Genomic DNA, 27,858 nt, shown 5'->3' with positions numbered 1-27,858 from the left:
AGGTACATTACGAATCTGGGTCATGTGGGGTCAAAAACTAGGTCACCAGGGCAAATCAAAGGAAAAGCTAGTTAACACTAGAGGACACATTTATGAAAATATCTTAATGAAACTTGGTCAGAATGTTAATCATCATGATATTTAGGTCAATAGGTCAGGTGAGCGATACAGGGCCTTAATGGCCCTCATGTTTCTAGCAGCAATTTAATTGAATTGAAAATGGGATTCTTGTGAGAGGCAGTTCTTGATACACTAAATCGATTTAGCCAGAATATATTTAATTTTTTGTCCACTAAATCAAACTGATGTGTTGTTTTGTAAAACATGAACTTTTATATGCCTTTCAGTTTCGTTGAAAGATTATTTTTAGAAAAGTAATATAAACATTTTAATTGCTCTTTGTAGGAAAGAAAATGAGAACAGACGAGATTGTTGTAACATCAGCTCCTGGAATGAAATGTCAGCGTATTATACATGTTGTTGCCAAGGAGACAACACGCGAATGGAAAGAAATGATAGAGAAATGTTTATTTGCGGCTGAAAGCAACAAAATGAAAAGTATTGCATTTCCAGCCCTAGGAACAGGTTGGTAACATTTTTTGTAACTTTGTTTATGTTGTCTGTTCAAAAGATTGTATATTTGTTTGCAAAGACTTTGTGCATTTGTCAGATATCCATGTATGCTTTAGATACATGTATGTTTTAAATAAACTGTTCGAAATGTTTCAGAAAGAAGCCTATTTTTTGTTTTATAAACGTTTTGCATTACAGCAGGCTGTTTGTCCAATTGGTTTCAAACTTTACACATGTTTTCGCATCACGAGATTACCTCACTTGATAAGTTACTGAACTGAGCTTTCATTTTGTCAAAATTATTCCCCTCTTTAATTGTATTTTTAAGTCAAAAGTTTTGCATGTAAGCAAGTTTCCAAGCTGTATTCAAGTATTCGGCATCGTGTTCCATCACAGAGCAATAAATCTATCTTTCATATTGTCGAAAGCTTGTCTCTTTTAAAAAAGTTTTTGAAAAGTTTGCATGTTTTTCAGAACTTCTAGGTCATATATTTTCAAACTCTATACACATCTCTGGCATCAGGTGATTACCACACATTGCAGGTTTGAGAAATCTGGCAACATTTTGTAAAAATTGTGCCAATTTTTAATTTTTTTTTAAAGTTTGCATGTATGGGCAGCTCTCAGACACTACTGGACCAATAATTTCCATACACTTTAACATTGTAATGAGCTGACATGTATTATAAAGGTTCCACAACTCTAGTTTGCATTTGTACAAATTGATGCCTCTTATTCAACTTTTGTATTCATTCAGTAAACTTGCTTTAGTGGCAACGCTGTTGAAAAGTAGAGCGTTGTTGTCCTGCAACAGTTCGTGTCATATTACTTGTCACAAATGTTTCTCGTAAAAAGACATCATGTCGTGCACAACACCTATAAGAAACATTTGAGGACCTTGTCACGCACATCCTCTAAAAAAGTAAAGTTGTGTCAAGCACAACACTTAGATCTCTAGGTCAAAGGTCAAGGCTGCACTCCGTATCTCTGCCATCCATGAAAGGATTTTAATATTAGTTTGCGGAAATGTTCCCCAGAACGAGATGGTGCATTAGTTGCACATCCCAGACATTCAAGGTTCAGGTCACACTTTGGGATAGAAAGATAACAATATTTTTATGTCCGATCAATAATTTTACTATTGGTGAAAAGGATTTTAATTTTACTTAGCGCACACATTCCCCATAATGAGACTACCTGTCTTGCGTTGTGCAACATCAAGCTTGAAGATCAATGTTGCTTTTGAAAGTCAAAGATTAACAGGGTCTGTCTTTGTGTCAGCGGTATAACTCTGCCTCCACCATGGGATTTTTAGCTAGAATATACGAAGTGTAACTGGAGTCTGCATCAGTGTTGTCTGCATTGGCATTCACCCTCATCAACACCTTGGTTAAATTTTTGATGCATTTTCCGTTTATCTCTTAGATTAGTATTACTTAATAGATCTGTTTCAAGTTTTTAAGTGGTTAGTCCATAGTGTGACACAAACTTTTTGCTTTGAATGTCATGTTGAATTTTTAAGGCATTTTCACTCGGTTATTACTAAATATATTTGATTCAGTCTAAAAATACAGTGAAAATTCTATTAGAAACTTCTTTCAGTAGTAGTTTCTTTTATGAAATATTAAATACACCCCATTAAATGACTTTTTTATTACTTGACCAGCGGTTACTTAAAGCATCCTTAGGAGGTAAAAGTGCCTACAAAAATATCTTTTAAACTAGCGTGTAATGTCACAAATATCACATTGAAAATGGGTATAATTAGCGTTTTTACCAGTCGAGCAAACAAACAATTGCCATAGTCTGTAAACTGTGAGAAATGTTAGGAAATTTTGAGCACTATTTTTCACAGTTTCAAACTTTATGCGCATGGTTTATAAACATTTTCTTGTTTTTCGGACTGAACCAAATCCATTAAGACCACTTTTTGGTGGTCCCTTAATACATTCTCAACTGTAGTTGTTCCATTCATTGCGAATATCTTATGTAACAAAAGCCATAAATCTGGCCATAAAATTTTATGAATTGTGCCACCTTTTTGCTTTGAATTTCAGGTTAAAGTTTTGATGGACTAATTAAGTTTGATTCTGTTATTATTTAATGGATGGATCATTACTAACATCTTCCGATACAAGGGCAAAACTCTGGTTTTCATAGTACCCAGTATTTACTTGGAATTTCTATCTTATTTGTTGCAGTTTTGACTACATCTGTGATATTTCTGAACGCATTTGATTCAGACGTTCAATATTTTTTCTCTCTAAATAATCACATACGTCGTGTGAAACAAGGTCTATGATTCCAGGTGAAATATTTAATTAATTATTCCATCTTTTAACATAGAATTTCAAATTAAACTTAAAATGAACCTTAACTTTATCTAGGTTATTACTAAATGAATTGGTTCAATCATGAAATAGTTTTTTCGCATCATCACACGTTGTGTACGCATATCGGGTCCCTCTCTGTGGTAAATGAGAAAACGGACCCTCTCTGTTCGCGAACAGGGCCTTCTTTGTTCTAACGTAAAGGTGCTCGGAAAATTTTCGTCCTGATCACAGGTTTGTGCATATAAGCATATGAACCACAGGAAGTCGAAGCTATATACTATTGATTTTTTATCGTTACATTTATTTTATCAGTTGACACAAGTCCAAACGAAGATGGAATGGTGACGGATGTTACTGGCTCGGATGCACACCGTGCAATGTTTATGAAAGTATCTAATACCTTAGAAGTGAAGCCGTTGATCCCATCTTATTTGTAAAAACACATTATGTGGTTATTTTCATCATGTTTTCTTAAGAACGTTCTACCTCCGACTGCATTAAAGCACGTGATCCCTCTCTTTCGGCGCAATTTTGCCTCACAGGATCCCTCTTGAACTCTCCGCATCCGGCACGTGAACCCACTCTGACAAAATGTTCTGTTGGCACCGGCACCCTCAACTTCAATGTTGGAATTTTTAGAAGGTATTCTCATTTAAAACAACATCTTTTTCTAAAGGAAATAAATCATGGTGTTTTACTTCTTTTAATATGCTTTTAGATTGAAAATAAATTAGCAATTTTACGTAACATGCATATTTAAATTTTATTATCAAATTTACTTATAATTTAATGATGCTCAAATCACCAGAATTTGTATAATTTGATTTGATACAAAGGAGCTTTTCATGCATAGCTAGTCTGAAAAGGGGGCATTTCAGCGACACATCTGTACCATAACAAACCCCGTCCGCCCGGGCACACAAGTCTGTATTATTACATCCTCGTTTCTGTTCTCCGATGAGTATCGGAAACATCAATATTTTTTCCATACACTGACGCATGACATTCATATCAGGTGCGTGACGTAATTTAATGTGTGTCGTGGCATTAATTCTTTAATTTAGTTTAGTATTGTCAATCTTATTCAGGCTATTGAACAAATTTATAGTAGATATACTGCATCGTATGCGTATGTTATAAAAAGTTATTATCTTTGCATCGGTAAACATGCACTTGTTCTTTAGCGAAGTATATTGCGCTCCTAAAGTCGCACAATTTATTTCCGCTGCAAAACTCACGCATATTTCCCGATACAAAGCTAATAAACTATAATTATTGTGCTGCTTTTAAATACGAATACCATCTCATAATTCTAACATTGAAGTAAAATTGAGAGGGCACCGGTGCCGACAGAAAATTGGTTGTGTCCGAGAGGATTCCAGTGCCGGGTGCAGAGATTCAAAAGAGATCCTTTGAGGCAAAATTGCGCCGAAAGATAGGGATTCCGTGCATTAACAAAATCGAAAGTAGACGTTTTTTTAAGGAAACATGATGAAAATAACCACATAATGTGTATTTACAAATAAGATGGGATCAACGACTTCACATCTAAGATGTTAGATACTTGCTATATTCAAGGAATGTCGTATTTAAGTTTCATAATCATCGCTCGATGTTCATCCGAATTAGTACCCTTCGTCTGCACTATCTTCGTTTGGACTTTTGTCAACTGATTAAATAAATGTTATGATAAAAAGTAATGGTATATAGCTACGTTTTCCTGCAGTTCAATATTTTTAGACACAAACCTGTGTTTAGGACGAAAATTTCAATTTTCCGAGCATCCTGACGTTAAAGTTCATTGTTTACGACAAAGAAGGTCCTGTGCGCGAACAAAGAAGGATCCGTTTTCTCATTTATCACAGAGAGGGATCCGATATGCATACACGCCGTGATTCTGTGAATGATTTCCTCATAAGAATTTTAGTTATTTTAGCTAACCTGTCACATAGTGACAAGGTGAGCTTTTGTGATCACCCTATGTCCGTCGTCAGTCCGTCCGTGCGTCCGTCCGTCCGTGCATTCGTCCGTCAACAATTTCTTGTCTGCACGATAGAGGTTTCATTTGCAATTTTATTTTAACCAGACTTGCACACAACTGTTATCACCATAAGATCTCGGTTCCTTTCTTGAACTGGCCAGATCCCGTTATGGGTTCCAGAGTTATGGCCCCTGAAAGGGCCAAAATTAGCTATTTTGACCTTGCCTGCATAATAGCAGCTTCATTTATGATTTGAATTTTACCAAACTTGCACACAACCTGTATCACCATAAGATCTTGGTTCCCTCTTGAGCTGGCCAGATTCCATTATCGGTTCCGGAGTTATGGCCCCTGAAAGGGTCAAAATTAGCTATTTTGACCTTGTCTGCACAATAGCAGCTTCATTTATGATTTTATTTTTACCAAACTTGCACACAACTTGTATCACCATAAGATCTTGGTTCCTTTCTTGGACTGGCCAGATTCCATGGGTTCCAGAGTGATGGCCCCTGAAAGGGCCAAAATTAGCTATTTTGACCTTGTCTGCACAATATAGCAGCTTCATTTATGATTTGAATTTAATCAAATTTGCACAAAACTTTTGTCACTATAAGATCTCGGTTCCTTTCTTGAACTGGCCAGATCCCATTATGGGTGCCAGAGTTATGGTCCCTGAAAGGGCCTTAATTATCTATTTTGACCTTGTCACCGCAAGATCTTGGTTCCTTTTTTGAACTGGCCAAATTCAATCATGAGTTCCAGAGTTATGGCCCCTTAAAGTTCCAAAATTTGCTATTTTGGCTTTTGCAGCCATATAGAGACTTCATTAATGGTTTGATTTGATATAAACTTCCAAAATATCTTCAACAACAATAGATCTTGGACTCCATGAGGAATCTGTCAGATCCAGTCGTAGGTTCCAGAGTTATTTTATATCTGATTACCTCCCCTGATTGTAATCAAAATGGATTTATGTCAGTAAGTACTTATAGGAATTATTTGAAATTTCATTATTATCGTTAGCTGGACTGAGACGATCAGGGTAGATAACTATAGATTGAGTTTATTTCAAATTACCTCCCTTTATTTCAAATTAAAATGGGCATATCTCCGTAACTAATGAAGATACTGATCTGAAATTTCATTTATGTCAACAGATGGACTTGGACAATCAGTGAAGATACATATTGACTGAATTTTTGACAAATTACCTCCTTTTAGGTTTTATTTTAATGAATACACCTTTGCAGCTTCTAATGAGATTGGTTTGAAACTTTATTTATGTCTTCTTTCAATTAGATATCTCTTGAATGAACATTTATCGATATGAATACTTTACTAATATATTGTCGTATAGGCTTGTACTATGCTTCTTCTACATGCATATACCAATGCATGATTACCTCCCCTGATTTTAATAAAAATGGATTTATCTTTGTAAATATTTATAGAACTCATTTGAATTTCTTTTTGTCTTTAGTTGCACTGAGGCAATCAGGGTAGATAGCTGTAGATTGATTTTATGTCAGATTACCTTCCTTTGTTTCAAATTAGAATGGCTGCATCCCAGTAACCAATGAAGATTCTGATTTGAAATGTCATTTGTGCCAGCTGATGGACTTGGACAATCAGGGTAGATAACATTTGACTGAATTTATGACAGATTTACCTCCCTTTATTTTATGTAAATGAATATATCTCAGTAGTATCTAAGGAGATTGGTTTTAAATGTTATTTATGTCTTACAGGGTAAGGAATAGTCATGCTAGTACAAAAATGCAGCATTTGAGCCTAGGATCCTCAAACTTTGTTTGGAGATTGGCCCTGATTAGTGACTCATAGGTCAAAAGGGACTGTTACAAGTAAATACTTATCCTGATGATATTTAATGTGTATGCCCATGTGATCTATGTCAAAACTTCTTATCATTAAGAGCAATGGTACTCAGGTGAGCGATATAGGCCATCATGGCCCTCTTGTTTTATTTACTTTCAGTTTACATTTATAACTTAGATTACTGAGAATTGACCCAAAACTGGAATTGTTGACCAAAGTCACCATTCACATCTGAGACATTAATTACTCTTGTGATATTATACGTTTGTCTCTGAAAGAGCGGGACGTATTACTAGTATGTGAACACCCTTGGCAGCGGACGGGCGTGCGGCCGGCGTCCAAAGCATGTCGGCTTTCTTAGTCAAACAGTTTTCATCGGATCTTCACCAAACTTGCTGACAATGTTTGTGGCCATAATATCTCGGCCAAGCTTGATAACCAGCCAAATCGTCCAAGACACTCTTGGTTTATAGCCCTTGAATTTCTCGAAAAACAGCCAATTTAGCCTTGTCCGCTCTTAGTCAAATAGTTTTCATCTGATCTTCACCAAACTTGCTGACAATGTTTGTAGGCATAATATCTCGGCCAAGTTCGATTACAAGTCAAATCGTCCTGGCACTTTTGGATTATGACCCTTGAATTACTCGAAAAACAGCCAATTTAGCCTTGTCCGCTCTTTAAGTCAAATAGTTTTCATCTGATCTTCACCAAACTTGCTGACAGTGTTTTGGACATAATATCCCGACCAAGATCGATAACCAGCCAAATTGACCATGGCATTGTTGGATAATTGCCCTTGAATTACTCGAAAAACTGCGAATTTAGCCTTGTCCGCTCTCTTAGTTGAAAGATTTTCGTCCGATCTTCACCAAACTTGTTGACAATGTTTGTGGGCATAATATCTCGGCCAAGTTAAATAACCAGCAACATCGCCTCAGGCAGTCTTGGATTATGGCCCTTGAATAACTAAAAAACTGCGAATTTAGCCTTGCCCGCACTCTAAGTCGAACAGTTTTCATCCAATCTTCACCAAAGTTGCTGACAATGTTTGTTGGCACAATATCTCGGCCAAGTACATTAATCACCGAATTCGCCTTAGGTACTCGTGGATTATGCCCCTTTGATTAGGCCAAGTTCGATGACGGGCGTATGCTGTGACAGTCTGGCACTCTTGTTTTTAGTTTTAGTTTTCTCAGATATACCATTTTTCACTATCCAGCACCGAAAAAGTCGAGCGCAGTCTCCTCTGTCAGTTCTTGTGATATTACTAGGCACAGTTGTTTCAGATAAAGAGATGATTGTCATACATGTCTCTTTGATCCCGAGCTGAAAGGTCAAGGTCTGACACGCTAGGAGAACAATGGTTGACAGCATCTGTTTCATGTTTGTTCAGTAACTCTGCCATCCATTCAGGGATTTTAATATTATCTAGTTCAAATGTTCCCCATATATTGTATGCAGCACCGACTCCACTAGCTTAAAGATCAAGGCAAAACTTAAAGGTCAAAGCTTAACAGGGCCGCTTATGTTCAATTTAGGGATTTTAAAACCAGTTGAAGCTAATGCCCCCGTGATGAACCACTGTGTAATGTGTTAGGCAAAAGGTATTTGATCTAGGATTATGAAACATTACAGGAATATTATTTAGCGTACGAAATTCAGCAACAGGGATTTCGTTAAAGATTTCACTTAGCCAGACCGGAATTATAGCTCTTGACTTAGTCTAAGTATATATTCACGAATAGGGCTACAAGTTTGTGTCACATGTATCCCAAAAAGTATTTGACCTATCATTCTTATCTTTTGAATAAAGAAGATCTAAACCCGAATGTGTACCATGTCAAACCCCGCTAATTATTAAACATATTCTAATCGACTGTGTGGACTTTGCTACACAGCGCGGTACATATTATGACGTTCAATCTTTGAAAGAGTTATTTGAAAACGTTTCAGTCGGAAATATTTTATCGTTTTTAAAGCAGATAGGAATATATCAAAAAATCTAACATTTCATATTTTTGTTTACATCTTGCAATATTATTATGTTTGCAGCTGATATTTTAACACACACGTATATACATTTTTACATAACTGTTTTTAGATATGCTTTACATATTTACATGGATGTTTTTAGATATGTTTTACATTACTCATAGTGTTCTTTACATTTTTACATGGATGTTTTTGGGTATGCTTTACATTTTTACATCAATGTTTATGCTTTACAGTTGGAGTTTGCAATATGACTTATTCTCGGCGATATATGACCATTTGATGTCGATTCGCCGTAAAACCCAACTCATCCACTCAGTCACTCACTATGATCATGAAACATTACAGGAGTATTATTCAGCGGGGACTCCGTGGCCGAGTGGTTAAGGTCGCTGACTTCAAATCACTTGCCCTCATCAATGTTGGTTCGAGCCTCACTGGGGCGTTGAATTCTTCATGTGAGGAAGCCATCCAGCTGGCTTACGGAAGGTCGTTGGTTCTACCCAGGTGCCTACTTGTGATGAAATAATGCACGGAGGGGCATCTGGTGTCTTCCTCCACCATTAAAGCTGGAAAGTCGCCATATGACGTAAAATGTGTCGTTGCAACGTTAAACCCAACAAAAAGAATATTCAGCACGGGAAGTTGTACACCTGGAGTTTTGTTACATATTTCACTCAGCCCGACAAGCATTTTGGCCCTTTACTTTCTAAAGAACATGCATTAAAGGGCATAAACATTTGTGTCGTACATGTCTTAAAATATTTGATGAAGATGTTGAAACATAACAGGTATATCATTCTGAGGATTGTTCAGGATTTCTTTTGGGTTTCAGCTCTTGATTAGATTAAAATATGCATTTAGAGCGTATAAGTTTGTGTCGATTGTATCTCAAACCATATTTGACTTAGAGTCATAAAACATCAAAGAATTGCTATTTAGCATGTGGAGCTGTGCGCCATTGTTCTGTTTTGAGTTGCCCTCAGCCAGACTAGAGTACTTCTTGTCTATTGAATTCAAATTTGGGATGTAGAAAGTTGATGAGACTGAAACTGAAACTGTTTTATTTGATTAAACGCCTATTTTTACGTAAAACATATTCAATGCCTTTCACAATCATAAAAAATTACGTTTTAAAATTAAGACATTTTAAAGATGTTTGAAATAAATGAGCATAAATATCATTGTGAATAAACTATTTAGTAAGTATTAAACAAAAGATCAGGCATCAGATAAAATTAATAAAATAGACAATATGCAGAGTGCAAAACATTGGCAAATGGTGATGAGAAAATGTGCTAAATCTACATTACACCCCAATTAACCCTACCCTCCACTCCCACCCCCACAAAAAAAAAAACAACAAAAAAGAATTTAGTTTCTTTTACTTCAGTATCATGTAACCACCGGCGCACACACAAAACCTGCGTCCCTCAAAATGTTTGCTTTTTAGCTCAGCTGATCTTTTGTGATCGCCTTTCGTCCGTCGTCCGTCCGTCGACAATTTCTTGTGAACACGATAGAGACCACATTTTGCAATCAATTTAATCAAACTTGCACACAACAGTGGATGTTAAGTGCTGTGTGGCGGCCGTAAAAAGTCGCCCCGACTTCATTTGAGTGTTGTTATAATTTCTGGTCCTTCGAGATTATTGATTTCAACTCATTTAGATTTGAAGATTGAATACTGCTTAAGCCGAGGCGTGGGCAGTGTTGCATTTTCCATTACAGCTCATGAACAGACTCAATCAAACCGAGTCTGAAATTTTCACTGTTTGCCTTGTTCTCGGTATTCCGAGGGATCTACTTTCCAGATTTTATTATGCCCCCCCCCCCCCCCCCCCCCCCCCTTCGAAGAAGGAGGGGTATATTGTTTTGCAGATGTCGGTCGGTCTGTCCGTCAATCTGTCGGTTGGTCTGTATGTCTGTATGTAGACCAGTCCGTTTCCAGATGATAACTCAAGAACTCTTCTGCCTAGGATCATGAAAGTTCATAGGAAGGTTGGTCATCACCTGCAGATGATCCGTATTGATTTTGAGATCTGCTTTAGCTATTTTAGCCTGTGAACACGACAGAGAACACATTTTGCAACTGAATTTAATAAAACTTGCACACAACTTGTATTGGTGTAATATCTCGGTGCCTTTTGTAAACTAGACATATCTAATCATGGTTCCAGAGTGACAGCCCCTTAAAGGACCAAATTTTATTTTGGCTTTTGCAGCAATGTAGAGACTTCATGTATGGTTTGATTTGATACAAACTTGCAAAATATCTGTAATAACAATAGACCTTGGATTCCAGCAGATTAATGTAGCAGCTCCAATCATAGGTTCCGGCCACTAATTGACGCCTGAAAGAGCCCAAAGGACATCGGACGTTATGCTAGGGATCTTGCCCAAAGTGCAATGCTATTTCTTGACTTCAATAGCAAGTAGTTTAATATAATGGCTTCAAATACTGATAAGTTATATTTCTATCTAACTGTCGTTTTCTTGAAAGTCGAATAGTTTGTAACTAAGGGTCATATTTTTTAGAAATTTAAAATGTGTATTTTTAGTTAAAATAATCATTGGCATTTAAGGTTTATCTATTATGAAATATTTTAACACAATAAATAAACTTATGCCATGCAGATTATCAGTTTTATTGACATTTTTAAAAATAAACGAAAAGGAAAAAACAAATGTGGAACAAAACTTTTGGTCCCATAACTGTAGTTAAGATATTTCCACTCGAGTGCCCATGATAACTGATGCATTGATCATAACCTATCGTTTGTTTTCTATACATCTATTGCTATACTGTATTTACGCATGTACATTACTGACCGGGCATTATGTGGAGGATTATATATCGGATATATTCAGTAGTGTTTGTTTGTTTGTTTGTTTTGGGTTTAACGCCGTTTTTCAACAGTATTTCAGTCATGTAACGGCGGGCAGTTAACCTAACCAGTGTTCCTGGATTCTGTACCAGTACAAACCTGTTCTCCGCAAGTAACTGCCAACTTCCCCACATGAATCAGAGGTGGAGGACTAATGATTTCAGACACAATGTCGTTTATCAAATAGTCACGGAGAACATACGCCCCGCCCGAGGATCGAACTCACGACCCCGCGATCCGTAGACCGACGCTCTACCTACTGAGCTAAGCGGGCGGGCTTATTCAGTAGTGTAGATGGCCATACATTGGCGTAGTTGGCCTTTTTCAGTTTAAGCGGAGAGATGTAGAAGACTGCCTATGCCCCTGTGGGTTCAGGAGTGCCTGCCTTACTTTTAGCATTATATGACACATGTTGGCACGTTCTAAATGCATCGTTTGCTCTTTTCAAGGTCCCTTAATATTGCATTATTGTTGTGTTTAAAAGTTTTTTTCAGTTTCCTACATTATCTAGTTTTGCCTAGTCCTGCTGTACTGAAATTAAAGCGGCTACGCCACTGAGTCATGTACTAGGCATTGTAACTGAAAATACAAACTTCAAGTAGGAGCTATCTATATTAAATATATGTGTAGTTAACTGCATCAAAATACAAGGACTGAAAACATTATTAAAATATCATTTCCTGAAAAAGAGTTATTTGAGCTGAAACAAATGATCCAGGATGAAATATTTGGAAAAAATGGAGACAACTCCGCAAAGACTTTATGACTGGCTGAGGTGACTATTGACCTGGAACCTCATGCAAACTATGCACTTTTTACTTCTAATCATGAAAAAAGCATGCATACTTGAGACATGGATTAGCAACCTAAATAGAAAACTATGTAAAAATCAAATAATTGATTGCCCTGGGGAAAGTAGGACATCTTTTTGTGGTGAAATTTGTCAACAAACAGACGATTTTTTTTTAAAATAGTCAAAACCCACAGAGTTTCACAAGGTGAAATATGTTGAAAAGGTTACTGCTGGAAAGAGAAGAATCTCAACTGCCCATACATATGCGTCAAAGTATGGGAAAAATATCTAGAAATATGAGAAAATCAAAGAGATCAATTTCAAGACTGTTAAATGCATAACTGTGTAATCATACATGGCATTTATCATAGATAGATTACTTTCCTTTTGCACTGATAAAACATGGGCAGGATTAAGATTATGAAACGGTGTTCGCTCAACAATTGCACTATATAAACGGATTGTTTCCCTTGTGTAAAGAATGCTTAGGGTAAGTCTCTACATGTACATTTAGCTTATATTTTAAATGTCTAGCAAATATTTAAATGTGCTTTCTGTCACTTTAATACAAAAAAGAGAATAAAACATCATAAAAATACATTGTAGAAATAAAATATCGACTGGTGCAGAACTTCACTAGCTAGTATCAACATTTATGTAGATATTCTTGTGGTGTTTGTGTTTTTTCTTTGATGTCGTTATTAATAGTTCGGTCGGCGTCGGAATAATGTTCAGATGTGTGAGCGAATTGGTGTTAATTCTTGGGGAATCCATGTTAGTTCTAGGCGCGTCAGTATTGTTTCTGTGGGCGTGAGTATTAGTTTTACGGGCCTTAGTGTTAGTTTTCGAAGCAACAGGATCAGTTCAGGAGTTGGTGAATGATGTACTTCTGCTAGAGTTTAGGATGCTGGATCCAGTATTCTTTGGTTCGAATTAAAGCAAATGTTGTTCTTTAAGTTAGGGCCGCTTAAAAGTTAAAAAGTTTGCACCAAAGTTGCACTATCCCCATAGAAGTTCGTCTATATCTCTTTGTCATGTTTAAGTTGAAGACAAATATATATGTATGTGTCCAAGCCACTTGCTTGGTTCATGGCTTACGACAGAGCTGTTGTCTCAATCCTGATGACACTCAATAGACTCAGATTGTCAAGAGGCAGCAGACCTAATTGAAAAATTCAGAAGATATACTTATTTCGATCAGTCTGCTTTCTATCTTGACTTTTTATGTCCGCTATGTCCGTTATTTATTTAGTTTTGTGTTTTCTATGCTTGAAATATTTACAAAAAATGAATACAACTGTAGATATGTAAGGTTTAGGAAACATATGCAAGTGTCAAATACTTTATGTAAAATTCATTTGCTGACACCCTGTACGTATTTTATTTCAATTTTAAACACTTTCCCTCCTGCGCCCAAGTACCATTTTTGCAGCATACATATATAACAATCATTTACAAAGTCATGTAAAATATTTTGTTGCGTCACTGGGGGGAAAGATGCTTAAAACGTAAAAATGATTCATGTTGATATTTTAATAGAAATGAGAGTGAGAAATGTCTACTAAGTCCTCTTTTTTGTTCATAAACTTGTAAAATGAAGTCGCATTTGTCAAGAAATGATCTTTAACTATAGTTACTATGCAATTCCAGAAGTCTAGCTCTAGGTCAGTTTTTCCATAATTGGATAGGCAATCTGAATAGGAAAATGTCCGAGGTCCTTTGTTAACTTTTACCTTGTGAACACGATAGAAGTGACATGTTACATTGGATTTTAACCACACTTAAACACAACTTAAGTCACAACGTAAGTCACAATATGATCTTGGTTCCTTTTGAAAACCGGCTAGATTCAGTCATAGGTTCGAGAGTTACTGCTCCTGAAAGGGGCAAAATTTTCTGTTTTGGCCCATTAAGCCATATAAAGGTTTTAATTTTGCTTTGATTGATTCAAACTTGCACAAATCTTGATGATCTCTAGGCCAAGTTTGAAACTGGGTTTTGTGGGGTCAAAAACTAGGTCAGCAGGTAAAATGAAAGGGAAAAGCTTGTTAACATCTTCGAGGCCACATTTATGACACTTTCTTCACGAAACTTGATCAGAATTTTCACCTTGATGATCCCTATGCCAAGGTCAAAACTGTTTCTTGTGTGGTGAAAAAGTGAAAAACTAGGTCACCCTATATGGGGTCAAAATCTAGGTCACCCAAATAAACCCTTTCTTCATGAACCTTGATCAGAACGTTTATTTAGATGATTCAAAGGCAAAGTTTAACAGGTGAGCGATATGGAGTTATCGTGACCATCTTGTTTTAAATAGTATTTCCGTCCTCCTCTGTTGTACTAGTAACCTATCGGGCGTATATTGCCCTGCTCTGCGGAAATCTTGTTATTTTGTTGCCATAGTACAACGAACATAACGATATGATGTCATTATAATATGCTTCCCGTAAGCTTAAACCGGTTTTATTTAGTTGTATTGACTTTGTTTCATTAGAAACATTGAATGTATATAATACCTGTATGACAAATGTTTTTTTATCGGTGGACCTTCATTAGATTTGGTCCGTAGCAAGGACTTCCAAGATTTTATCAGATTGGGGCACTTGACCTGTTTTATGATTTTTATACTAAACAGTTTTTACCATCATGATTCAGTGTGTCATACATATACTTAAGGCCAAATATGTAGTTTGAGGTGATGATCATAGGGCCACTATGGTCTTCTTTTACAAACAAATGTGTTATTGATGATAAGGTTTGTCTGTTTTAGGAATTCAGATGAATGCCTCAGATATAGCAGAAACAATGGCTAAAGCAATTATAAAGTTTGAAAAATCACAACCAACTTCAGTTCAGGAAGTGAGATTGGTAATATTTCAACAAAAAATGGTGGATGACTTCCATAAAGCCATCAGGAAAACCATCGAATCTAAGGAAGGCTGGGGTGTTGGCAAATTAGTGAAAAGTGTTAAAGGTAAGCATACAAATGAAAACCAGATCTTCATTTGATCCATATGAGACAGGAAATGAAGTATTAAAACAGTAAGCTTAACAAGGTTTCATTTATTTACTTTTGCAATGCAGAATGTGTTTGTTAACTTTTTACTGAGGTGAATGAAACCCATTGACAGTTCATTAAGAGGGAGGTGGGCAAATTTGAAGGATTTCTTTTTTTGGTGGGGGATGTGTAAACAGTGTTCATAGAAATATTATTCTCTCCTTCACGAGCCTTCGTGGCCGAATTGTTAAGGTCGCTGACTTCAAATCACTTGCCCCTCATCGATGTTGGTTCGAGCCTCACTCGGGGAGTTGAATTCTTCATGTGAGGAAGCCATCCAGCTGGCTTACGGAAGGTCGGTGGTTCTACCCGGGTGCCCGCTCGTGATGAAATAATGCACGAGGGGCACCTGGGGTCTTCCTCCACCATCAAAGCTGGAAAGTCACCATATGACCTATCATGTGTCTGTGCAACGATAAATCCAACATATAAATAATAATATCCTCTCCTTATCTGTTCTGATCTTTTCTAGGCAAGACTTCTGTCGAGCCTACTTGCGGAGAGCACAGCACTGAAATAGTCGTTCAAATAGCTGCTGATAAATATGCGTTAGTTCATGCGTCCGGCTAGATATTTTCGTCTGTGCAATAACTTTGACATCCATGGAGCAATCTTGTTTATATTAGGCATGAATGTTTACCTCAATGAGTCGGAATGCCTTGCTCAAACCCCCTAGGCTCCTATCTCAAGGTCAAGGTTACACTTGAAGGTCAAAGGTTTATAGGTTTTCTTTTTTATGGTCACTCTGTCATCCATGAAGGAATTTTAGTATAACTTTGTATAAATGTTTTCCATTACTGCTCATGAACAGACAATAAAATCGAGTCTGCAATTTTCATAGTTTGCCTCGTTTTCGGTGCCTCCGAGGGATCTACTTTCCAGATTTTATGTTATTCCATAATTAGTCAACTTTTCTGATGCAACCCCTAACTTAAAGGTCAAGGTCAAGGTCACTGTTTGAGGTAAAAGGTCAATAGGAATTTTTTCCTATCTTTTCCATAAATGTGTCGTCAGTTAAGGGATTTTAAATTAATATTATGAAGGGATTTAACATTACTTGACACAAATGCTCCCCATAATGAAACAATGTGTCCTGTACATTAAATAGACCCTTAGTGCAAAGGTCAAGGTCACACCTGAAGGTAAAAAGTCAACACTGATCTTTCCCTGTCTCAGTCTGTAAAATACTTTTAAGTTCATATGTCATGGGCCAAATTAGAAAAAATGTCGGTGTATGTTCTTCAGAATTACTTCGCTTTATTATGATTTCTTACATTTTTATGCCCCCGAAGGGAGGCATATAGTTTATGAATTGTCTGTCGGTCTGTCAGTCTGTCCGCAATTTTCGTGTCCGGTCCATATCTTTGTCATCGATGGATGGATTTTCAAATAACTTGGCATGAATGTGTACCACAGTAAGGCGACCTGTCGCGCGCAAGACTCTGGTCCGTAGCTCAAAGGTCAAGGTCACACTTAGACGTTAAAGGTCATTTTTCATGATGGTGCATTCGTGTCCGGTCCATATCTTTGTCATCCATGGATGGATTTTCAAATAACTTGGCATGAATGTGTACCACAGTAAGACGACGTGTCGCGCGCAAGACTCAGGTCCGTAGCTCAAAGGTCAAGGTCACACTTAGACGTTAAAGGCCATTTTTCATGATAGCGCATTCGTGTCCGGTCCATATCTTTGTCATCCATGGATGGATTTTCAAATAACTTGGCATGAATGTGTACCATAGTAAGACGACGTGTCGCGCGCAAGACCCAGGTCCGTAGCTCAAAGGTCAAGGTCACACTTAGACGTTAAAGGCCATTTTTCATGATAGTGCATTCGTGTCCGGTCCATATCTTTGTCATCCATGGATGGATTTTCAAATAACTTGGCATGAATGTGTACCACAGTAAGACGACGTGTCGCGCGCAAGACCCAGGTCCGTAGCTCAAGGGTCAAGGCCACACTTAGACGTTAAAGGTCATATTTCATGATAGTGCATTGATAGGCGTGTCCGGTCCATATCTTTGTCATTCATGCATGGATTTTAAAATCATTGGGCATGAATGTGTACCGCAGTAAGATGACGTGTCGCGCGCAAGACCCAGGTCCGTAGGTCAAAGGTCCTAAACTCTAACATCGGCCATAACTATTCATTCAAAGTGCCATCGGGGGCATGTGTCATCCTATGGAGACAGCTCTTGTTTCTCTTATTTTCCCACCAGTTTCAAAATGAAATGTTACAAAATTGAAATTAAATACGTTTTGTCTTGACCACTTTTAGTGAAAGCGAGACTAATGATGCTTAAGAACTCATCCTTACATCCCCATTGTGAGTCTTGGGCCCCCTAGTGACCTTGCCCTTGAAGAAGTCAGGCTTTGAAAATTTAAAAAAGATATAGCTTTGAATCTTTGATAGATGATTTTAAAACTCATTTTGCGATACTTAATTAACTTGTTTTATTATACCCCGAAGCAAGACGCAGACCCTTAGCTCCAAGGTCAAGGTCAAAGGTCAATACTGGGTCTGTTTCTTGTCCGGTCCGTAACTCTGCCATCCACGAAGTGCTTTTAAAATAACTTGGCATAAATGTTCACCAGAATGATACGATGTGTCAAGCGCAAGACCCAGCCCAATAGCATCAAAGTCAAGGTCAGACTTAGAAGTCAAAGGTTAACAGAGTGTGTTTCGTGTCCGGTTCATAACTCTACCGTTCATCAAGACATTTTGAAACGACTTGGCATAGATGTCCCATAATGAGACGACGTGTCATGCGCAAGATCCTGTCCCATAGCTCTAATGTCAAGGTCACACTTAGAGGTTAAATGTTATCATGGTCTGTTCTTGTCTGGTCCATAACTCTGTCGTCGATGAAGAGATTTTAAAAATTTTTGGCATATATTCTCGGGGGCATTAGCCACTAGTAGTGACAGCTCTTGTTTAGCATTAATGTTTCCATTGTGGTACAAAATGGATGGTACATCAAATGTTTAGGTGTATTTTGATGTATCCTTACCTGGTTAGGATTTTCTTGTAGACTAAGAAATTTTTTTTGCGGACACCATTTTCTGTGGTACAACATTGATGATACATACAGGTGTATTTTGACCTTTCTCTACCGGGGAAAGATTTTTTTTGTTTTTGGACGTAGAACTATTTCTTTTGTCTATGATCGTTTCTGTTAAATAACTTCATTTTGGGTCAAGATATTGAAATGAAGCTTCTTTTAATTGGCTGAACTGTTTCAGTCATTCAGATGGCGTGTCAACAAATAATGGACTCGACATTGCTCCCATATGGGCTTCAGCATTCTAGTTTTAGATGGTTGTAGAAGGTTGAGAAGAATAATTACTGTTACACTCATTGTTACAGGATGGTGGAGCGGAAAAGAAGCAGATGATGATCAGTCTAGCAGACCGAAAGGGAAGAAAAAGCCCAAGACACAAACGGACCCTAATACAGTCACATTTATTATTCTTGCTTTGTCGGAAGATATAATCAACCAAGCTATTAAGAAATTGGAAAGTTGCCTTGAAAAAGAAGTCCACTTTAAACGCTTTGATGATAGCATAATAATGAAAATGGATAATAATCAGGTTAAGAATTTTTAGTATGACTATTGAAGTGTTTCTAATAGTACAGCTATTGTTGTCACCATTTCGTGGGCTCTGTTTCTGCATCTGCGTCATAAATTGTTGCATGTAAGCAGGTTTCTCTAGAACTACTAGGCCTAATGCTGTCAAACTTCACACATGCATTTTGCATCTTCAGGTGAATTCACGGGACAGGTTTCTTACCCTAGCTTTTTTCAACCCCGTGTTTATTGCTTTGCACCTCGGCCGGTATGTTGGTTGGTCAGTTCGTCTGTCGGTAGGGCCAACGGTTTCTGCTCAATAACCAGAGAACCACGAGATACATTCAAACCAGGTAGCATGATTTGGCATACGAAGAAGATGACCCCTTTTGTTTTAGGGTGTAGGTCAAAGGTAAAGTTCACAGGGGCACAGACCTTTTATAGTTTCTCCGCCAGTTAACTATAGAACCACTTGACTCAGGACCTTCAAACTTGGTAGCATGATTGAGCTTTTAGTAGATGACCTCCATTGTTCTTACGATCAGTAGGTCAAAGATCAAGGTCACGGGGATAAAAACTTTGAAAAAAGGTTTCTGCCCAGTAACTTGAGAACCACTTCACACTCAAAGGCATGATTTGGCTTATCAAGTAGACGACATGTAGTGATTTTGGGCCAGTAGGTCAAAAGCCAAGGTCACTGGGACCTTAATCTTTAATCTGAATTCCTCCTCCCACCACCCCGCGCCCCCTTACCCATTACCACTTCCTACCCCTCTATCTAAATTTGGCATACATTTATATGTACTTGTAACTAGTAGATTCTTGAAGCAACCCGTCTGTAATATTTTACCATTACAGCTTCTTTTTAGCTCACCTGAGCAATGCTGCTCAGGTGAGTTTTTCTGATAGCTCGATGTCCGTCTTCTGTCGTTTGTCAACATTTAGCTTGTGTATGCGATACAGGCTGTATTTTTCAATTGATCTTCGTGATATTTTGTCAGAATGATTACCTTGATAACATCCAGGCCAAGTTTGAAAATAGGTCATCTGGGTTCAAAAACTAGGTCATTAGGTCAAATCAAAGAAAAACCTTGTGTATGGGATAGAGGCTGTATTTTTCAATTGATCTTCAGGAATTTTGTCAGAATGATTACCATAATGAAATTTAGGCTAGGTTCGAAAATAGGTCATCTGGGGTCAAAACCTAGGTCACTAGGTCAAATCAAAGAAAAACATTGTGTATGCGATAGAGGCTGTATTTTTCAATTGATCTTCATGAATTTTGATCAGAATGATTACCTTGACGAAATTAAGGCCAGATTCGAAAATGGGTCATCTGGGTTGAAAAACTAGGTCATTAGGTCAAATCAAAGAAAAACCTTGTGTATGCGATAGAGGCAATATTTTTCAGCTGAATCTTCATGAAATTTGATCAGGATGTTTGTCTGGATGAAATCCAGGAGGAGTTGAATATGGGTCATCTAGGGTCAAAACCTAGGTCACCCGGTCAAATTAAAGAATAACATTATGTATGGATACAGGCTGCCCTGCATTTTACACTGGATGTTCATAAAATTTAGTCAGAATGATTGCCTTGATGAAATCTAGGTTAGGTTAGAATATGGGTCATCTGTGGTCAAAAACAAGGTCACTAGGTCACTAGGTCAAATCAAAGAAAAACATTTTGTATGCCATAGAGACTGTATTTTTCAGTTGATCTTCATGAAATTTGGTCAGATTGATTGCCTTGATGAAATTTAGGTCATATATGAATATGGGTTATCTGGGGTCAAAAACTAGGTCGCTAGGACAAATCGAAGAAAAACGTTTTGTATGCAGTAGAGGCTGTATTTTTCAGTTGCGTTTGATGAAATTTGGTCAGAATGATTGTCTTGATCAAATCTAGGTCAAGTTCGAATGTAGGTGTCTTGGCTTTAAAACAAGGTCACTAGGATAAATTTCAGTAAATACATGTTTACACTTGAGACCACGTTTTGGGTCCAATCTTAATGACAGTTGGTCAGAATACTTGTTTCCATTAAATCACTAGGCCAAACATGTTTACACTGTTATGTTGTGTTTCTCAGGTGACCTAGAGCCGTCTTGGCCCTCTTGTTGTTGTGGGCCTACTTTGCTCCTCATCGATGTGGGTTCGAACCTCACTCGGCGCGTTGAATTCTTCATGCGAGGAAGCCATCCAGCTGGCTTATGGAAGGTCGGTGGTTCTACCCAGGTGCCCGCTCGTAATGAAATAATGCACAGAGGGGCACCTGGGGTCTTCCTCCACTTTTAACGCTGGAAAGTCGCCATATGACCTATCATGTGTCGGTGCGACGTTAAATAAAAAAATGTCTTAAATCATGACTGCAGGAGGGCCTAGTTACCATTTTTATCTATGTATTTAGTAAAAAATTTATTTAGGTGAGCGATTTAGGGTCATCATAGCCTTCTTGTTTACGTATGAATTTGGTAGGAGGTCTGCTATGCATAACTTGAAAAATGGTTCCTCTTGTAAGAAGGAACCAAACTAATGAATTTATAATGGATTTGGAAATTCGAAGATGGTTCTTATGATCATTCAGATGAGATTGTTGGATACAATTCCTTTTGATGATAGTACTAGCACATATAAAAATCAGTGTCATGATTACTATTTAAAAGTGCAGGTGGCAGTTATGATGCACTCCCTTCTAACTAATATTTTCCTAAACTGTAAAATAATTGCTCATCATCACCCAAATTACATTTTTGTATATATATGATATGATTGTTACCTGCAACTTACCTGTTGTAACTTCAGCTAGGTCTTTTTAAGATAGAATAAATCATTGTAAGGTCAAGTTGTGATGCTATGTTTGATTGGTTTGCATATAATTCTGCAATTATAGTAGTTGTGGAACTCCTGAACTGTACATCAATTGGAATCTTTTACATGACAAACACTGTACTTAGAATTTGGACATGAGTATTCTTTTGAAAATCTAGAACAAACGAAAATGAAAACACTAACTTTGTTGTTCTTAACGTATTCATTGGAATAATGTCATGCTGTGTATTGTTAAGCAGTATTTTCTTATAATGCACTCAGTCCCAAATTTTGACAGGTACATATACTCGTGTGTATGAGAAAGGGAAGAATGTATTCACACATTTAGATATACTTTTCTGTATTAAGGTGATGGAAATTAAAGCAATTGCAAGGCAGTTTCACCTCGAGATGCAACTGGAATCAGCTAAGGGACATATACAAATATCTGGTATTGCCTCGAATGTCATGTCTGCGTCTGATAAGATTCATAGGTACGAATTAAAATATGTTTATTATACCCCAATCGTTTTGCTCAATGTCTAACGGTCCATAAGTAGACCATTTGCTTTCCGAGAAATAACTGGTGAACGCTGTGATTTTTACCGGTTGGCTAGCAATGAAGCCTGTTAGGTGGTAGGGGAGTAGTTTCGCTACCTATGAGAGAGTCAGCAGACGACTGTAATCTGATCATGTAAACACAAAAACGTCTGCTTTTTATCTTAAAACGTTTTATTCACGTTTTCAATCGGTGTCCTGATTTGGCTGTTTTCAATCGGTGTCCTGATTTGACTGTTCACCAGACTTGGTCGGAAGCAATAGCATATGGTCGAGGTCCACTTCAGGTGAGCGCCAAAGACTTATTTGTGCCTCTTGTTTTGGATAATGTGTCAGTTTGCAGATCAATATAAACATATTTTTTTTTGATAGGAGTTATCAAATTAGTTGTTATGATAAACTATTTTCATTTTATTTACTAATAAGTGATTGACATGTTGATATTGATCTGCACAGCTGACACTTTTGGGCATCTTTAGCGACTTGGTTAAGGTTGCTGACTTTGAATTACTTGCTGTCTCCACTGTGGGCTTGAAACCTCACTTTGGAACTAGAATTTATTTTTGTTAGGAAGTCGTCCAGCTGTCTTGCGTAAGATTTGTGGTTCTGTAAAAAAAGAAGGAAAAAACAAATACACGTGAAAAATGATCAGAATCTTATATAGCAAGTTGATCAAGGTCGAGGAGGACATTGTTGCTAAAAGTAATAAAGTATTAAATTAATTTCGCGAGTTTAAACAATGTGAATAAAATAAAATTAAGGAAGCTGTAGGAAGTGTAAGTCAATACAGTTTAGATTGCATACATGACCAGTGAAGTTAATTTCACTGTTTTAAAGAATCAGATAAAAGGATCTGTTAAGTAATAAGGAATAGAAAGAGCCATGTAGATGCAAGTTTTGTGTGAATGGTTTTGTAATTGAAAACATAGTTTCATTTGAATTTATATATCTCTTTACATGTTTGTTATTGCCGTAGGATAATGCGAGATGCTGTTGCTCTCGAACAAGCGAAAAATTCGGCGGCACTTATGAGTAATCTTGTCCAGTGGAGCTACATAGAGATAGGAGAAACTGGCCAGACACTGCAACCATATGACAAGGATTTAAATTACAAAATAGAAACGGCATACATCTCGAAAGCACCAAATGTGAAATTCAGGTATGAGCTGACTATATACTAGTAATATGTTGTGATAGTACCAGTAATAACCTAGGATATGTCAGTTCGGATATAAAAACAGTTAACCCGTCCAAAATCAGTTTATTCTTTATGGCTCACCTGAACCACAGGTTCAGGGTGAGCTGTTAGTATAGATAGATCGTCGGGCGTGCATCATTCGTTGCTAACGTTTTAACATAAACATCTTATCCTGTAAAACTACTGGTCAGAAACTACATCAGACTTTGTATCATCCTGGTAAAGACCTTTCTCACGATAATTCAAGTTCGGGTACTTGGCACATTTTAGGGGCCACTAGAGCTAAGAATAGAGATGTCTTTAAATGACTGATTGATAGATGTTCTTTAAAGTTTGTCTTCAACATTACGTACCAAGTTCTCGCCCACGTTTGTTGAAATTGAGCTACTTTGCAGAGATAAAAGTAGAAAACCCTATGAAATATTTCTTCTAATGAACTGCTTGATTGAACTTCATCGAACTTGGTCTGTAGCATTGGTATAATGTCCTCTGCAAAGTTGATTTAGATGGGAGCATGCAACTCCCACCCCTTCATATGAAGGACTTAATGGATGTCTGTACCATTCTTTTAAATACGGTCTTTTAGAGGCCTGCATGGCCTAATGTTTAAGGTCGCTGATTTCATATCTTTTATACATGATTGTATACCACATTTATATAGCACTCTTAATATAGAAATACGTTCAAAAGTGTTTTACATAAAACGTTCATATAATGTTAAAAAAAGTTAATTGAACTATTACAGAATGAATGTATAATTACATTACGGTAGTAAATTACATAACGTTTTAAATTAAAGGTAAGCAGATCAAAACATGAAACAAATACAATAGCGTAAAAAATTAACTGACCTATCAAAGGCAAAGGTTAGAGCAGAATAGAACAGAAGATATTTTACATTTTGAACTGACAGAATCAACTGCTAAGAAATGCATCACTGCATGCAAACCGTCTCGGATGATTGGGTCAGTCCCCACCTAAACTGTCCGGATAACACCCATTATACATCCCTCAGAAAAAAAAAACCCGCTGTATATTATTCTTTCTACTAGATGTTTTGATTAGAGTTATTGATTAGCCGGCAAAGTACCTACTTTATTCTACAAAGTAATTAGTGACATTAATTCCCAAAGAATCATATGAAATAATGCGTCTTTTGTGATTTTTTGAAACTTTGCAAGGTCTTACACCCTCTTATGCCAGATGGGAGGGCATTCCATAACCTCGCAGCTGCTGTCTGAAAGCTCCTGTCACCAAATCGCACTTGTCAGACATTTGGGCAACACTAGTTTTAGTGCATTTTTCTGCGATCTCAGATTTCTGGATGGCATATATATTTCTAACATGTTTATTACGTAAGCTGGTGTCTGATCTTCGAGTGCCTTATATGAACGTGTTAGAATTTTGTATTCTACCCTGTACTGCACAGGAAGCCAATGGAGTTCACGCAGCACAGGTGTTATACGGTAGTATCTGGATGTTCTGGTACTATTCTAGCTGCCGTATTTTGGACATATTTTAGACTGTTTTGCCATCCCATATAGTAGAGAGTTACAATAATCCAAACGTGATGTAACAAGAGTTAGAGATTTGGTTGCGTTTGCGGTTATATATTGTCTGATGTGACTGATTGGCCGCAACTGTGCATAGGAATTCTTACACATACTATTCACATGTTGCTCCATCCTCATGTTCGAGTCCAGGAAAGGGCTGAGGTTCCTGACTACCTGATTATTTGATTTTAGAGCCGTCCACACTCACAGATATGTTTTAAAACGATTGTGCTTTGTGTTTAGATGAAAATATGATTAATTCTGTTTTTTTTTTTAGCTCACCTGAGCTTTTGTGATCGCCCTGTGTCCGTTGTCCGTCCGTCTGTCGTCAGTCGTCCGTCCGTGGTCAATAATTTTTGACTGTTAACACTCTAGAGGTCACAATTTTGATCTAATCTTAATGAAACTTGGTGAGAATGTTACCCTGAATTAAATATTGGACGAGTTTGATATTGGGTTATCTGGGGTTAAAAACTAGGTTACCAGGTCAAATCAAAGGAAAAGCTTGTTAACACTCTTGAGGTCATAATCTATGTCCAATCTTAATGAAACTATGTCAGAATGTTACCCTCAGTATGAATTCGATATCGGGTTGTCTTGGGTAAAAAACTAGGTCACCAGATTAAATCAAAGGAAAAGCTTGTTTACACCCTAGAGGTCACAATTTTGGCCCAATCTTAATGAAACTTGGTTAAAATGTTACCCTCAATAAAATCTTGAACGAGTTCGATGCCGGGTCATCTGAGTTTAAAAACTAGGTCACCGGGTCAAATCAAAGGAAAAGCTGGATTAACACTCTAGAAGTCACATTTATGACTATATTTTCTTGAAACTTAGTCAGAATGGTAATCTTAATGATCTCAAGGTCCAGTTTGAAACTGGATCATATAGGATCAAAAACTAGGTCACCAGGTCAAATAAAAGGAAAAGCTAGTTAACACTGTGAAGAAAACATTTATGACCATATCTTAATGAAACTTGGTCAGTATGTTAATCTTGATGATTTATAGGTCAAATTCAAATCTGGGTCAGATAAGTTCAAAAACTAGGTCACTAGTTCAGATCAAACGAAAAGCTTGTTAACACTCTAGAGGCCACATTTAATACTGTATCTTCATGAAACTAAGTCAGAATGTTAACCTTGGTGGTCTTTTGGTCAAATTTGAATCTTGGTCATGTTGGGTCAAAAACTAGGTCACCGGATCAAATCAAAGGAAAAGCTAGTTAACACTGTAGATGCCACATTTATGACTGTTTCTTAATGAAACTCTGTCAGAATGTTACTCTTGATGATCTGTAGGTCGTGTTCAAATCTGGGTCAGGTGGGATCAAAAACTAGGTCACTAGATCGAATCAAAAGAAAAACCTGTTAACGCTACACATTTATGACTGTATCTTCATGAAACTCTTAATCTTGATGATCTTCAGGTCAGGTTCGAATCTGGGTCATGTTGGGACAAAAACTAGGTTACCGGGTCAAATCAAAGGATGATGATTGATGATCTTTAGGTCAATAGGTCAGGTGAGCGATAAAGAGCCTTCATGGCCCTCTTGTTTTAGCATAGAGTTTCAACATGTTAATATAGATTTAACTTACTATATCATTCAAACAACACTTTCAACGCGATGAATGATCCCTTCAATAGACATTCTGTATATTGGTTTGAAGGATTGGTATAATTGCAAATCGTCCGCATAGAAATGATTGTTCAGTCCGTGTTTTCTGCAGATAACCCGACTAGTTTGGTGTACATTGTGTAGTTCTTTAGCCCTAGGAGAGACCCTTGGGGTACACTGTACTTAATGAGCACTGGTTGTGAAAGCTCACCGCCTATGCATACGGTCTGATATGGGTCATTAAGGTATGACATCATCCATGGGAGTGGCTTGCCTGTAATACCAAAGTGGCGTTCTAGGCGAATCAGCGTCCTGTGGTCGATAGTATCAAATGCTGCAGACAGATCGAGCATCACAAGAATAGTCACATTGTTCTAATCCAACGATTGAAGAATGTCATTTTGGACTTTTGAGAGGGCGGTTTCAGTTGAGTGGATTTTCTTATAAGCAGATTGATTGACTTCATGGAGTTCATTTTTCCTACGATGATTTTCAGTTCGAACATGTACCACTTTTTAGCTCACCTGTCACAAAGTGACAAGGTGAGCTTTTGTGATCGCGCGGTGTCCGTCGTCCGGCGTCCGTTCGTGCGTCCGTGCGTGCGTGCGTGCGTCTGTCCGTAAACTTTTGCTTGTGACCACTCTAGAGGTCACATTTTTCATGGGATCTTTATGAAAGTTGGTCAGAATGTTCATCTTGATGATATCTAGGTCAAGTTCGAAACTGGGTCACGTGCCATCAAAAACTAGGTCAGTAGGTGTAAAAATAGAAAAAACTTGTGACCTCTCTAGAGGCCATATATTTCACAAGATCTTCATGAAACTAGGTCAGAATGTTCATCTTGATGATATCTAGGTCAAGTTCGAAACTGGGTCACGTGCCATTAAAAACTAGGTCAGTAGGTCTAAAAATAGAAAAACCTTGTGACCTCTCTAGAGGCCATATATTTCACAAGATCTTCATGAAAATTGGTCAGAACGTTCACCTTGATAATATCTAGGTCAAGTTCGAAACTGGGTCACGTGCCTTCAAAAACTAGGTCAGTAGGTCAAATAATAGAAAAACCTTGTGACCTCTCTAGAGGCCATATTTTTCATGGGAT

General features: G+C 37.4%; 1 protein-coding gene across 1 annotated transcript in view; it reads left to right on the top strand.

Annotated features, from left to right (window-relative positions):
* Positions 1-27,858, top strand: part of LOC123547551 (protein mono-ADP-ribosyltransferase PARP14-like) — a 97,661-nt gene that overhangs the window by 39,930 nt on the left and 29,873 nt on the right. Inside the window, exons 4-8 of the mRNA XM_053551820.1 lie at positions 406-585; positions 15,167-15,370; positions 18,823-19,046; positions 22,200-22,324; positions 23,365-23,547. Coding sequence (XP_053407795.1) covers positions 406-585; positions 15,167-15,370; positions 18,823-19,046; positions 22,200-22,324; positions 23,365-23,547 — 916 coding nt within the window. The remainder of the gene's footprint in view (positions 1-405; positions 586-15,166; positions 15,371-18,822; positions 19,047-22,199; positions 22,325-23,364; positions 23,548-27,858) is intronic.

This window comes from Mercenaria mercenaria, chromosome 9 (genome assembly GCF_021730395.1).
Source record: "Mercenaria mercenaria strain notata chromosome 9, MADL_Memer_1, whole genome shotgun sequence".
Lineage (NCBI taxonomy): Eukaryota > Metazoa > Mollusca > Bivalvia > Venerida > Veneridae > Mercenaria > Mercenaria mercenaria.
Note: the sequence above shows the minus strand (reverse complement) of the source record. Positions and strands in the feature narration are given on the sequence as shown.